Raw genomic sequence first — 14815 nt, 5'->3', positions numbered from 1 at the left:
TGCTATCACATGCGAGGATGGGGAACACCCACGGTGCCATGTCTCCAACCAATTCTGGTCACAGTGTTTACAACTTGTAGACACTGGCCAATGTTATGTTCACTGGCAACAGCTTGTTCCATTGCAGCAGGTGGTGTGACGTTCTTACACAGCAGTGAAATCTTATAGCCAATGAAAATTATTAGTCTATCAACCCACCAAACGAGAGTCAGCTGAATTTGCCAGGATGTTGTGTTCAGTACCAACTGAGCCTCAAATAGAAAAAAACACTTATTGAAAATGTTCCGGTTGCTGACTTAAAGACTTGGATTTGGCTTAAATGTTGCCCATTAACGTCACTGGCTGCGAACAGCTTTCTCCAACGCTCCTGTCCAAGAGTAAGCAGCATTGTTGGGTAAACAGCAGGCCAACAGAAGCACAGCTGTATGGAAGGATGAAGAAAAGACGTTATATAATTACGTATATGATTATAAATTATAATCCTTCAAGAATCACAGCTGAGAGATGCTGTGTTCTGGAAAAGCATGACGTGATTGTGACAAAGGCTGTATGTTGTGGGTTTGTGTCCATCTGTATCCAAATCTGCGTGTCTGTGTTGGATTCAGGGTATGTGAGTTGGGAGAACATCAGCTGAAAAGCATGACAACATGATGGCATCTGAATCACAAGATGTAAAAAGTATGACACACAGCAGTAGCTGATCTGAGCCCGGCTAAGCTGATCCTATCCTTTGACAATGCAGACAGATTGAACCCATTTCATTTGCTAATACACTGGACATGCACTTTTGAATTTTAAAACCTACAATTCATTTTTAAAAAATGTGACAGGGACAAGGCAATAAAAAATACAAGAAAAAGAAGAGAAGGAAGAAGCATCATATCAATTATAAAAGTAGAATAAGCACAAGAAAGGGAGGAAAATTTCTAACAGACAAAGGTTAAATAGGGTTGAAGCTCTGCAGGGACGATCCCTGGCACATACGCTTTGTCATCATGGGATACTTGACTTTGTATGTCTACAACGACGTACATATTCTAGCTTTTTCTCCCAGGTCAGCAAGCACATGAAGCCATGCAAAGCTCCAGCGGCTTGTAAGCACAACACTGCTTGCCCCCCGCCTCCCTGGCACAACACCGGCAGCTGTGCTGGAGCGCTGACTTCAGATCAAAGCTGCAAAGCAGACAAAAAGCACCGAATTTCAGGATCAGTTCACATCAGAAACACAATCCTTTTTTTTTTTTTTTTTTTTTTTTTTAATGGCTTTATTGAACAGCTTGGGGATCTGCAGTCTAAGCCACTTTGCAGTGTTGATGCACACAGCTTTGCAAACAGACGTCTACTGTTTTATAGTGTTTCACTGTCATAAATGGGTACATTTAGCTGTCTAGTGTAGCTCGGCCTTCCCCTAATCAGCCCATTTAGCGTTGTGATGGGTCATCGGCTGGCAAACCTGGTAACGGGGTGCAAAATTCAGCCACATTAGAAGCTGACAGAGTACCTCTTTCCCTCCCTGGGTCTTCCACAAATGAGGACAATAGGTTAAACACAAACAACCCATTGATAATAAAGTTTACATAGGCTTATTGAAGTAAATTAAAGACTGAAGTGATTCATTTTGTGTAAAACCTGAATCCGGTCACAACCCCCTCTTTGGGAAAGGCTGCTTTAAGCAAGCTTTGCAGGAATTAATACCTTTTCCTTTAGGTCCTGTCTTTATTTGCTTTCCATTTCAAACTTATTTTGTGTTTTGTTTTTTGGGTTTTTTTGCCCAACAAGTTAGCCAAAGCTAAAGTCTTCGTCCTGGTTGATTGCAACATTGTCTTTATGTTTAACAAAAATAAATCTTCATGATAAACAAATTAAATTAAAATAAAAAGTTACACGAAACGAACAAGAAAACGTGAAATATGATGGGTTAAAACTGTCTGGAGTGAAATTAAAGTCAAAATGAAAGGAATTAGCAGTCTAAACATCTGACTTATACTATTATTTTCTACAAATATGTATTGTTAACTTCCAACTTCCTATTTTTATGCCTTATAAACTTCAAATGCAAATATATTGAAACATTATTTACATTTTGGTTGATGTTTGGCAGGACAGCAAATTAACTTTTAAAATGTAAGCATCAAGGAACAAGTGATGAATAAATGTGTAAATTCACTAAGTTATTGTGTGAAGACTGTTATTGATTTTCACGTTTCAACACCATTTGGCTTAAGGCTTTATCCCACCCGGTGATGAGTAGTCAGAGTAAGAACGTGTGGATGTCAAACTCTTGAATACTGAAATATGAATTTCAATAACTTTGATCAAACCACAGCTGGCTCAAAGTACAAACTGTAATCATTTCCCAACTCGAAGGCCATTCTTAATCCAATAATAAAAATTAAGCTTTTTTTTTTTTAAATTTGAGTGTTCCATTGTGTTGGAAGAAACCTTTGCCTGCAGCAGAAGAAAAACAATCTGTTACATCACATCTAGAAGTGAAGCCCATCGTTATTCACAGCACGATGCAGGAGCAGCCCACTTAAAACAGAATGTGGACACAGGTTCTCCTCTACCTCACAAGGGTTACCTGAAGTGGGTTTGACATTCAAAGGTATGTAGAGGTGCATTTAACACAAACTCACTGACCAGTTTATTAGGTAGATCTATCTGATTGCTTAATAACACAAATATCTAATTAGCCAAACACATTTAGTCATGTAGACGTGGTTCAGATGGCTTGTTTAAGTTCAAACTGAGAATCAGAAAAAGAAGAAAGAGGATTTGAGGAACTTTGAAAGTGGCATGGGTGGGTGCAACGGGAAGTCCAATAAGCACTGGTTCCAACTAAGGTCTGCAGAACAGCATCTCTGAACACATCTAACCTTGAAGCAGATGGGCTAACAGGGCAGCAGAAGACCACACCGGGTGCCTCCTGTCAGCTAAGAGCAGGAAACTGAGGCTACAATTCACACACATGTACCAACACTGGACAATAGAAGATGGAGAAACATTGCTGGTCTGATGAGTCTCCATTTCAGCTCCACATTTAAAGTGAGAATTTGGTCTACACACGAACAAATCATCCATACTGAGTTGTATCAGCTGTTCAGGCTGCTGCTGGAAATTTTCTTCACACGTTTAAGTACCAACGTGGTATGGTTTAAACACCTGACTATTGTTGCTGACCTTGTCCACAGTGTATCCACCATCTTCCAGCAGGACCAAGTCACAAAGCATCTCTTTTCTGTTTTTTAACTCTGTTATGAATAGTGTCACTATTAGTGTAACTATGAGTACTGGGCTGCCAGGCCAGATTCTGGCCCAGGGAGACGTTGGGGCACCTCTCCAGCCACTAGGTCACCACTCCCCTGATCCATGGGAGCGCCTGTGGGATGTGGTGGAATGGGAGATTCTCATCGTGGATGCAGCCGACAATCTGCAGCAACTGTGTGATGCTGTCACGTCAATATGGAGAAAAATCTCTGAGGAATGTTTCCAACACTTTGTTGAATCCATGCCATGAATAATTAAGGCAGTTAAAAAGGAAAAACGGGGTCCTACCCGGTACTAGTAAGGTGGAGCTGATAAAGTGAATTGTGAGTGTATAATATTTAGCATCAGTAAGAAAAAGAATGGAAAAACCCACCTTTCCTCTGTTTTCTTCATTCATTTGAAGCCAAAGCAAAGTCCTGGCATTCTGAATTGTGTAATGATGTGTGTGTGAATTTAATCCCTTTGTACCATTAAAAAAGAAGTCAAAGAAGAAATTGTTTCATGCATTATTCAGCCTTGAAGAAGTGGCTCAGTAACATCCCTACTTTTAACTGACTTCCATATCTTTGACCTTCTTTCACTCTATCTGCAGGCAAAAAGCAATCCGTAGCTAGAAAGGACATTATTCTTTTTAAATTCCATAAAGGGCAAACTGATCTTCCTCCAACCTTTTTCCATCTCCACTCAACACCCTACTGATCCGGCTGAATGGCTGGATTTGTTCAATATAAAAGCTAAATGGAACAGCCATCACTCTTCTTGGTGCAAGAAGCTGGACAAAACTACAACACTACAGCTAACAAATGCATTCTTTTATTTCTTATCCAGAACGTTACTTTCATTTACTGAAATTTCTATTACAGCCAAGTTTTTAAAAAACACAGAAAACTTCTGTGAGTTTATTATCTTAGGAAACCTGAGGCTAATTGTATAAGACTATTAACAAGATGATCAGGGCAAGAAACAGATATAATAATATGTAAGGAAGAGCATCAACAAGACACTGCTCTGCGTGTTTCCATCTATAATTCAGAGTAGTTGTGCTGAGTGGCTAACTTAATGAAAAATACATGTCAGTAAGATGTGCAACTCAGAAACTAGGGAGGAAATCCAGCATATGCTTGGCAGAAATGTCTAAACTGTTCCTGTTTATTAGAATGTAAAACAGCAGCAGCAAAGCCGGGGAAGCGATTGATTAGCTGTTAGACTAAAATAGCGATGGTGGGGGTGAGAGCTGAGATTAGATCTTTCCTGCCAGCTTCACTCTCAAACATGTGCAGGATCTCATCACTTGGCATTAGTCTTATCACCTCAATTATCTGAGCCTGTAATTATCAACATGCTCTGGACCAGCAGGAGGAATCTCAGGTAAGTTCCACCAGGATTAAGGATATGCGTAGCGGATGCAGAGTTCATGGCAGGAGCGTTACTAACACCTTGCTGAATCTATGCCAGGAAGAGTTGTGTATGAATACACTTTCAGTTCCCTTTAGGTCATGTTTTTTAAACCTGGCTGGAGGAAAAAAGTGTTAATAGCTGTTCCTCTGATCTAAGGGGTAGTGAAAAAGTCTTCACATAGAGACAGGAAAGATGCTTTTATTATTTTGATAAGGGGAGAACAGCTGAGAGTCTCAACCGGAACACATAGAGACTGTTGCTCTTATTTATGCACAATAGCAGTTTGATTTTCAGGCTGCTAACATCATCCAAGGCTTATCTGATCTCTGAAGAAGTCAGCACGAATAAACCTCTATTTGTAAAGCTTCAACACAGAGTAGCTGTGTGCCTTTTTTTATCAGTCATTTATTGATCTTATTACTGTTTGGCTGTGATATTAAAGCATCACACTTGAAATAGAAGCCCACTTCTCTCGTTTTAATGGGTTAAAAAAACTTTGAGGTAGAGCAACGTCTTTAACAAGAACTTAAATTTTTTACAGTGCAGAGAAGTTTTATGTGACTGTATTATAAATAAGCACACAGAGACAAAATGAATAATATATACTTTGACCAAATAATAAAAACATTTTAGAAATAATTGATCTAACAGTTTCTACTGTTTTTAAATGGGAGTTCTTACAAAAAAAGAGATGTTTTTAGCTCATAGCATAGCAAGAACAAAAACATTGACATTTTAACATTAACTATGTGTGACTGAACCAATTATTAACATTTCATTGTCTTCAAATCAAGTAGAGTTAATGACCCCCAATAATAGGAATTGTTTAAATAAAAGGAAATGAGGGGAAAAGTGGATCTGATGTGAGTGGAAATGATGAATGGAAACTTCTGAGCTCATCTTTACACGTTTGTCCTCCACAAAGAACTTTAACTGAGTTTAGGCAGATCTGAAATTTCCCTAAATCTCAAGAGTTTAAAAAGCTAATAAGTGATTCCATTTTTTATTCATTTTTAGTCATCATTCTGTTATGCGAAACTTCTGTACCAGTTTAGATTACCAATGATTTCCCACTATGAGACACTTTAAAAATATTGGTTCTGATTCCTGTGCAGGAGTTTTTAAAAACTGTAATTCCAAAAGTCAGACAGGGGATCTGTTTCAAGTTGGAGGATAATACATCATAATAAGGTGAGTTCTGCTCCAAGAGAAAGTTTTTTTTCTCAAATTTAATAAAAAGAATTCTGGTATTTGGAAGCATCAGACCTTCATTTGAACCTGGAGTGCAACATCCAAAGCAGCATCCAACTGCAGCATCCGCCTACCTGCGCTTTGTGTGAGTGAGTTCACAGTTAAGATAAAAAAAAATCTAACTCACCCCAGCTGCAAAGCCTAAGCTTCCATCCAAGATGCGCTTCTGTAAAGGGCAGACAAGAAAAGAGAATGTGTACAGGTCAGTGAAATCAATATCCTGAAAACCAGATAGCAGAAGAGCAAACATTGGGTTGACCCCTTTTTTTGTCGACTTAACTGGTAAAAATTACAAACTGTCATAAGAGGCAAGGGTGAAGCTAAAAATGTGCAACCTGCTAGCAAAAAAACCGCAGTCAGGAGATGGGTTTCATGTGAAGTGCTGTAGCACAGTCTGAAGAAATCCCTCAGAAAGAGAGGTCACTGAAGACACAAATACCACAAGCTGTCTTTATGTGCTGCTTTCATAGAGAAGCTCATTAATTCATCAGTGATACAGAGACTTTTCACACCATTTCAAGTTTTAAACTCTTCTCAAACTGGACTTTTTCTCCCCTCATTAGTCAACAGTTGCAAAGCAAAAACAGGTTATACAAATACAGGCCCATCACAATTATCAACTAATCATGTAGCTGTAATTATCTGAGCTATTCTTGATCATATCTGCATAATCGTCCTCATTCATTTGTATGAAAACCTGTGAGCAAAACTAACGGAAATGTCATATTTGTCTTGTTTTTCCATCATTGATGGAAATGTCTGATAAACTGTGAGCAACTGTGTTTAGGGACAGCACCTTCCATCTGAATCAGTCTTCTGCAGGATGTAAAATCTACTAAATCTTCTAATGAAAAAGTTGGACAGTCTAAAACAGAAATCTTTCTTTTTTATGTATAACTGTGTTTATTTCCAATTAATGGCTGCTCAGATTTTAACCCTAAGTTTTTTAAACCTATGAACAAAGAAAAGAATTATTAAAATAAATCTAATAAAAAATTAAATCAAACTTTATTGATACAGCACTGTTCAGATAAAAGTAACTGGGAGGGAGGGATGGATGGATGGGTGGATGGATGGATGGTGATGTTATCTGACATAAAACCACCAGATATTGACAATTGAAGTTAAACAGTTGATACTGATTAAGAAACTTTGATAAATCTAGCTAAAAACACAAAGGTCTCAATTGTGCCCCCCTTTTCTTGGCCAGGGCTCCTGCCTGGCCCCCTTTCAAAATGTTTCTAGACCCGCCCCTGCATAGCTGAAGTATAAATCCTTTCTACCACCTGTCAGCTACTGTGTTTGAGAAGGGTCCTGTCAAAAACAATACTTTGGAGTAAATATGTGCTAGTATGAATCATGGACCGCTAGATTCCTCTGTCTCACCTGAACCATAAACAAACACTAGAGGAGAGATGGTACTTGCGACAGAAAAGCCGATCAGCTGATCACAGTCAGCCATCATGATTCACAGAACAACAGGAGACGGAGAGGAGGAGCAGACACAGAGTAGACCAGAGAGCCACTAGACCAGCCACGTTTGTGCACAACTCAGACAAAAGAAAAATAAAAAGTAGGGTGGTAAATGGTCTGTATTTATATAGCGCTTTACAGTACCTGGAATGATACCCAAAGCGTTTACATCACATTCACCCATTCACACTCTGATGGCAGAAGCTGCCATGCAAGGCGTTCAACCACAACCCATCAGGAGCAATTTGGGGTTCCGTGTCTTGCTCAGGCACACTTCAACATGAGCTCGACAGGCCGAGGGTCGAACTGGTAACCCTCAGGCTACAAGACAACCACTCTACCCACTGAGCCATGCCGTCCCTGGTGTAGAACCTTCTCAAGGCAAAAAGTGTGGGTATTAAAACACCATCATCCCCCACTGGGGAGTAACATAACATATGTGTTGTTCTCATCAGGCTCATCTTTTCCATCTTGCCTCCATGCCCTGCTGTCATAATGAAGAAATGACGGATGTATTGGGCTTGTTATGCTATGGGTGCGTTAATTGCATTCAAAATATTAAAGCAAATAATTACATAAATTAGTTACCGCCATTAACGAGTTATTTTTGCAGCCTTAGTTAATACAATTCCACACTCACATATACAAGATTTTCTCTTTTTTTCAGCCTGTTTTTTCTTTTTTGCTCTTACATTTCATTTGTACCAGTTTCTGTTGAACTAAGACAAAATGTCACTGATGTTAAGGAATGAAATACACACACACACACAAAAAAAATCAATACCGTATCCATGAAGCTGGAGATTGAAAACAGACTTTGGAGCTTCAGTTTACATGCTAGCACTAACATTAACTAGCTATCTAGCCATCTTTGCTAGCCATTAACCGAAGTTTGTGCATGTGGCTTCTACTGCATTAAATATGTAGGTTTTTTTTAAAATCAATGATAAAACACAGAAAGTTAACCTCTCTGCAGGGTGTGCTGATCAACACCACCCTGCTTCACATCCATCATCCCCATAATTTCAGGGAGCTGAGGGAGTTCCAGGTCATTTACCTCTGAAGCATAAAGTGCTACCTGAAAGTCTTGTGTGTTGTTAAAGCTAATTTATCACAGCTTTGGATTTAACATTATTTTCTCTCCTCTTGTCAAAGACAGAGGGAACCAGGGATTCAGTTAACTGTCTGAAACAATAAATGAAAAAAGAAGACATCGGCAGAGACCTGATGTAAATAATTGCTCCATACCAGAGAAACTGTTTCAGTGCAGAATCTATTATTGATTCAGTCTTTTAGTTGTTTTGTTTCATAGTTCACTATTTGTCCTCCATCACCAGGTCCAGTATCATGTTATTTTCTACACTGTTGTTAAGTTATGATTAACAACTACATCTCCCCACTCATTCTGATCACAAACAAAAGCTCAGTGTGTGCTAATGAAGTTATCTTTATTTTCTCATCACATTGTAATACGTCAGTCATGAATTTCTATCATCACAATCATTTTGTAGTGAAAATGATGAAAACAAGAAAAGTAATAATATAAGCACACTTTCTATCTACTCTAAGGAAGTGAAGCTAATACAACACAAGGTGTCAACATCTGGGAAAAAGAGAAGACATGACATGTGGTCACATTTCATATTTGATGTAAAGCTAAACATTTTCACAAGTCTTTTTATTTGTGTCTTGTTTTGAGAGAATACGTCTTACTTCTTACTTATACTAAGACCTCCCAGTACCAATTCAAGTTGCAATTAATAGTTTTTCTGTTTTTTAAAACAACACTACATGAAACCAGTCATAAGGATTAGATTCATATAACATTTTTTAAGACACCCAAAGCAGTTTACATTAAATCCATTATTCATTCATTCCACATTCATACATTGATGGTGGTAGCCACAGCTGCACAGCCAGCAGCCTCTTCAACTGAGCATTCATGGACCAGAGTGGAGGCAAGGTGGGAAGTGTCAAACGTCAAACGCATTACTAATTAGAATACTAAGTAGAAGTAAATGCGGTGAGGTGGCAAATGATTGGTACAAAGAAATGTGATGGTGTTAAAAAAAAACAACTAAATCTTCCTAGCTCGATATTTTTCTGTATTCATCGTGACTATTTTCCCAGTACTATTTCAGACCCACCGAATGATGCTGCCATCACCATGTTTGACTGTAGGAATGGTAGCTCGCCTTCATATGGTGACCCTAAGCACTCGTGCAACATAAAAATACGCCCCTCATTGTTTTATTTTGTTTTTATTTCATTGTCATCCCATATGCAAAACCAGGAGGGAGCATGATGCGGTGTGATGAGTGTGTCTGTCGGTTAACATGTGGTTATCATCACCATAACAACCCCAGGTGGCCACATCTATCTGTGTCAAATCAAAATGCAATGTTTTTTTTTAATACTTTGAATTACCATATTTTTTTTAAATTTGATTTTAAGGTTCTTTTACTGTTTTTTAAAATGGGGTGAGGAGGCAGGTTGTGTTAGGATGAGCGGGAGTGTGCAAGGATATAGGTGTGTGCATGTGTGTGTTTGGGGCGGGGTTACGTGCACTTGTGGGTGGGGACCTGGGAGGGCCTGGGGGTGGTGTGACGTGGGTCTGGGCTCTGCCGCTGTCCCCATCCTCTAATTCCCCGTTAGGCATGTGGGGGGGCGGGTCCCTTCTGGGGTCGGTGGCGGCTCATTGGCTGCGGCCCCTGTATGGTCCGCAGGTGGGCTGCTGTCTCTGTGGGTGCTGGGTCGAGGGGCGGTGTGCGTGTGTGTAGGGTTATATGGGGTGCAGATTGGAGTAGGTGGGGGGAGGGGGTCAATGGCGCTCTGGTTCCCAGGGTGTGCGGCTGGAACATCGGGATGTGTGCTGGCCTACGCCGGGTGGTTGTCTGGGGGGGCCTGGTCCTCCTAAGCATGGTGCGGGCCCTCTGCCTTTGGGGGGTGGGACAGCCACCTCTGGGCTCCTGGGGCCCTGGGCCCTTCGCTTGGGCTGCCCTGGGTGGCCAGTCCCTGGTGGGGCCGGCGGCTGGCAATCTTGGCCCACTGGGACCTGTGCCCCAAGACCGTGGGGGGCTCTGGCTGGGGCTCTCTTCTGCAGTACTTCGGGTGAGGCTGGAGTCGTCTTCGTGGTGGGGTAGCTTGGGTTAGTGCTCCGGGGCTGCTGCTGAGGGCCCGGGTCTCTGGGCTAAAAGGTCTGCCTCTGACCTCCGTAGATATGTCTTTTTGATTTGGCTATTATTTAAAAACTCTTAATGACTAGCAGCTCTGTTTGTGTGTGTGTTTCTGTTTTTTGTAAAAGTTGTAGGAAATTTTCTGGTGTGTTCATGTACAGGTGTAACAGTTTGTTGTCTGGTGATGGTGTGGATTGAAGGGACGTTTCCTTCTGTCTGTGGTCTTTTTGTTTCCTTTCTTCTTTCCCTTTTGCTCTTTTTGCTATTTTCCATCTTTTTCTGTCCCCTCCGGTCAGGTCCAGCAAGATTACATAGATTCCGTGATTCAAAGTAAATAAATAAATAAATGAATCAGATTATCAAGAGGAGCCTTACCCATAGGCCTCCCCTTGGCAGAGCAGATTTGTTCAGCATGATACAGCAACCAGATTATCATTTTGCTTGCTATGATGCTGGACTGGACAAGTTAAAAAAAAAAAAAAAAACGTTTAATGCTCTTAGGCATTAGATGTTTAATTGATGTTATGTGTCTGCTTTTTGCTATGAAAAGTGCTATATAAATAAAAGCCGTCTTCTATAATAGAAGATATAATTCCCATATCTGAGCTCTTATGGCACTCCGTCCTTCAGATTGGGTCAAATGACTTGATTCTCATTATCAGTCTGTATAAATGATGCTCTGCATAAGTTTATTTAGTCTTTTTCTTCATGTAGACAGCATAGCTGCATGTTGGCCTTCCTTACAAGGCATAAAACATTAAAAGAGGTCATCATTTGACGCTGCAGACTTTTTTATCTAGCAGGATTCTCACCAGAAACCCTTCTGCAACACTCAGTTTGCAAATATTGTATGAAGATAAGTAAGAAGAATCAGCAGGGGACTGAATTTTTAAAACTGTATCAGACATCAACAACAGGACTGTCTCATACAGTTCATGCAGCTGCGATATTACAAGAAACATGTATGTAGGCCTGCCAGATGAAGCAGCAGGAACAGATGAAGCAGCAGAGCATCAGTGGCATGTTTTATTTGCCTACTACAGAGGAGGCTGAAAAGTTGTTATTTTGCAGGACTATTTGGGTTGCAGGATTTTAAAGAAGTAAAGGGTCCAGCTTCACCCCATCTAGAAGAACGTTCACATAATTTTACTCAGGCTAGGATGCTGAAGTCTTCTGATCACATGTTCACATCACATCAATGATCCAAGATACAAAAAAAAACAGAGGTTAATGTGGATCAGTAGAAACTGTCGAGGCACTATTGAAGAGCCCCTTTTCCTCATTTCCATTCAATACAACTACAACTTGATATTGTATAAACTGTTTTATAGCGTTAAAAGAAAAGAAGTGGTACTTCCGTATTTTACCAAAAAAAAAAAGAAAAAATTAAGATTAACTTTTATTAATGCTGTGAATCTCCATGTTTGGTTTGCTGTTGGGAATCGTGGTCAAATAAATCACGTCTGTGTCATTAGATCAGAGAATTATGCTTTTCATTGTTTAATGAAGTTTTGGTCTAACTCCCAGAAGTTTTGTGTTGCTTTGAGTGAGAAATTACTTTTGTTTGGCCACTCTATTATTAAATCCTTGGTGAGGTGCTTCATCAACCCTTCAAGGTTGATCCATCTCCTTAAAGGAACTTTGGATCTCATTTAAAGCAAACACTAGTGTCCTGGTTTATCTGTCAGATCATCGTCCTTCATCAGCCAGACTTAAAGGAAGAAGTGATATGGACAAAAGTTCTTTATCTCAACCATTATCATACATAAACTAACAAAAACACCCTGTAAACCTGTATTTGTTTTGTTATTGTAAAGAAGTCTTTAGAGATTGTACTAAATAAAATACTGAATCCCATTTAAAATTAGATCCAGACTTAAGAAAAATGGAAAAGTTAGAAATCTCTAAAAAGTTTCCTTTGGTAACAGATATTTCTGTTTTTAGATGAACCCACTGAAGTTGTGCTGGAACACTGAGCATGTTAAATTAAAAGGAATAGCTTGAGGGGTTGTAGAAGTCTCAAATTAATGGAAAAACTTCTGCTTGTTTTTTCCTAAACTCCAGTTTTTGTTTGAATTATACAGATGAAATATAAAATGCCAAACAAGGAACTTTTGAGATCCTGGCAGGGGGATTTAGTTTCCTTTAGACAGAGCTAGGCGCAGTAATTCTTCTGGATACAGTCTTTACGTAAGCTATGGGCTTACTTGCTACTTGCTCCGAGTACATGTTCATGGAGGCTGTATCAAATTTCAAATGACTTATTTCCAAGTTGTTCCCACCAAAAAGTGAATAAACTGATTACTTAAGCATAAGAGCAACATCTGTACCTGTCGACTAGAGAAGACGAACACCAAAGCGGCTCCAGCTGCCGTCAGACCCCAGGTGAACAGAGTCCCCAGCAGGGCCTGGGTCACAGGGCTGTAGCCTTCCAGCATGGTGCCAGACCTGAATACATAGCACAGGAAAATAACTTTGTAGAAGAAAAATTTGCAAAAAGAAAACTTATTTTTATTCTTCCAAGAAGAACAGTGGGAAAGGTAGGTGAGTTATAAGTCCTCAAACAAGACTAAAGTAAATTATCTGTGTTTTAATGTCTGCCTATCATCAAGACCAACATGTGCAAAAAGGAAAACAGGATTAAAAGAACTAAAACGCACTCCTCTTAAATCAACATGTGTCCTTAAACCTTTACATTACTTGTCTGACACACTCCCACTTTGTTTGTTTTATCATCTGATGGTGCAAATAAGCATTAAATCCTGTTTGCTCTGGGTTGTAATATCCTGGACTTCACCAAACCCACAGGGGCTGGCCTATTGTTCGAGTGTTATCCAACAAAATACTGTAAAAACACACACGTGTGAATCAGACAGACATTCAGTTTGCCTTGAATACTGGATGATTTTCTTAATTTGTTACAACCCCAGCTCTGCTAGGGGAAAGGGGTTGCCAACATTAAGGACAAGACAGCCCTCTTCCTCTCCAAATCAAGCCTGGGAGCTTAGTAAGAGCCACTGCTTCCATCAAAACTCTTAATTACAGTTTAATGGGAATGACATTAGCAAATTATCTACAACAAACTCGTTGTCATATATGTATGTAACTGTATGTATTTGCTGTTACCATCAAGTCACTTTAATGACTTCAAAAAAAGCATGCAATGGGAATAATTACCACAAAGAAGCAGTAGCTGAGAAAACAGCTTTTATTTTGTCTGATGACATCTACTGACAACTTCACTTATATATATGGTTTAACAGCTGTTTTAATCCTACGTTGCTATCAAATAAATGCTGCATACAAAGCTTAACATGACCTCATTAACGCCCAACCGTTTCATTTGTAATTTAGAGCACCTTCGTGAACCTACAATGATAACCACTAATGTCTGTTGTACAGGTAGCTGAGATAAATGAGTTGTAATCGACAAACTTTAAATTACTGCTCTTAAGAGTCTTTATTTACTGTCAAATTCAAATGAAACGCTGCCTGCGTTATCGTGAAACAATGAGAATTACTTCGGCACTATTGAATTTGTCCTTAGTTTGCGTTATTATGGGTATTAACATTTAGTTTTAGGTCTACTTACTGTCTCCCAGTAGCTCCAGTGACTGCTGTGTATTTACTTCCTACTTCCCGGAACACGTGTCTATTACACTGGAAGCCCCGCCCCTACTCAAAGCTCATTGGTCAATCTTTTTGTCAGAGGAGCAGTGGAAAGAGGTTCTCACAAATAAAATAAAATAAAATAAAATAAAATAAAATAAAATAAAATAAAATAAAATAAATTTTTTGCAGCAGATTAATATGCTCTATTTAAATAGAAAAGATAGCTTTACAGTGTTGTGCTTTGTGTCATTTTTTGCTTATCTAATACTAGGGTGGATAATTAAAACAGTACAGGGGAGAACTCAGTTATGATAAAACATGCATAGTGCTGAAGATGTCCATGTACATTCACAGGAGACTTTATTAGTTGCATATTGCTTGTACCAGGTGAGACCCTTTTTTGGTATCATAGATTCAACAGGGTGTTGGAAGCATTCAGCTCAAAGATTTTGCTCCATATTGACATGACAGCATTACGCAGTTGCTGCAGGTTTGTCAGCTGCATCTATGATGAGAATCTCCTGTTTCACCACATCCCAGATCTGCTCTATTGGACTGAGATCTGTCACTCCGCTGCTAATTGCTCTTCACTGGCTTCCAGTTGCAGCACGCATCAAATTCAAAGCTCTGCTTACAAA

General features: G+C 39.5%; 1 protein-coding gene across 2 annotated transcripts in view; it reads right to left on the bottom strand.

The window, feature by feature from the left end:
* Window positions 1-14181, bottom strand: part of LOC121632520 (zinc transporter ZIP11-like) — a 210756-nt gene extending 196575 nt beyond the window's left edge. For both annotated transcript variants that reach the window (XM_041974098.1, XM_041974097.1), the window contains exons 1-3: window positions 14158-14181; window positions 12896-13013; window positions 6044-6082 (exon numbers count right to left, since the gene is read on the bottom strand). In XM_041974098.1, coding sequence (XP_041830032.1) covers window positions 6044-6082; window positions 12896-13003 — 147 coding nt within the window. In that variant the 5' untranslated portion in view covers window positions 13004-13013; window positions 14158-14181. The remainder of the gene's footprint in view (window positions 1-6043; window positions 6083-12895; window positions 13014-14157) is intronic.
* Between the last annotated feature and the right edge of the window lie 634 nt (window positions 14182-14815).

Source organism: Melanotaenia boesemani, chromosome 21 (assembly GCF_017639745.1).
Source record: "Melanotaenia boesemani isolate fMelBoe1 chromosome 21, fMelBoe1.pri, whole genome shotgun sequence".
NCBI classification, from domain to species: domain Eukaryota; kingdom Metazoa; phylum Chordata; class Actinopteri; order Atheriniformes; family Melanotaeniidae; genus Melanotaenia; species Melanotaenia boesemani.
This window is presented reverse-complemented; position numbering and strand designations above follow the sequence as displayed.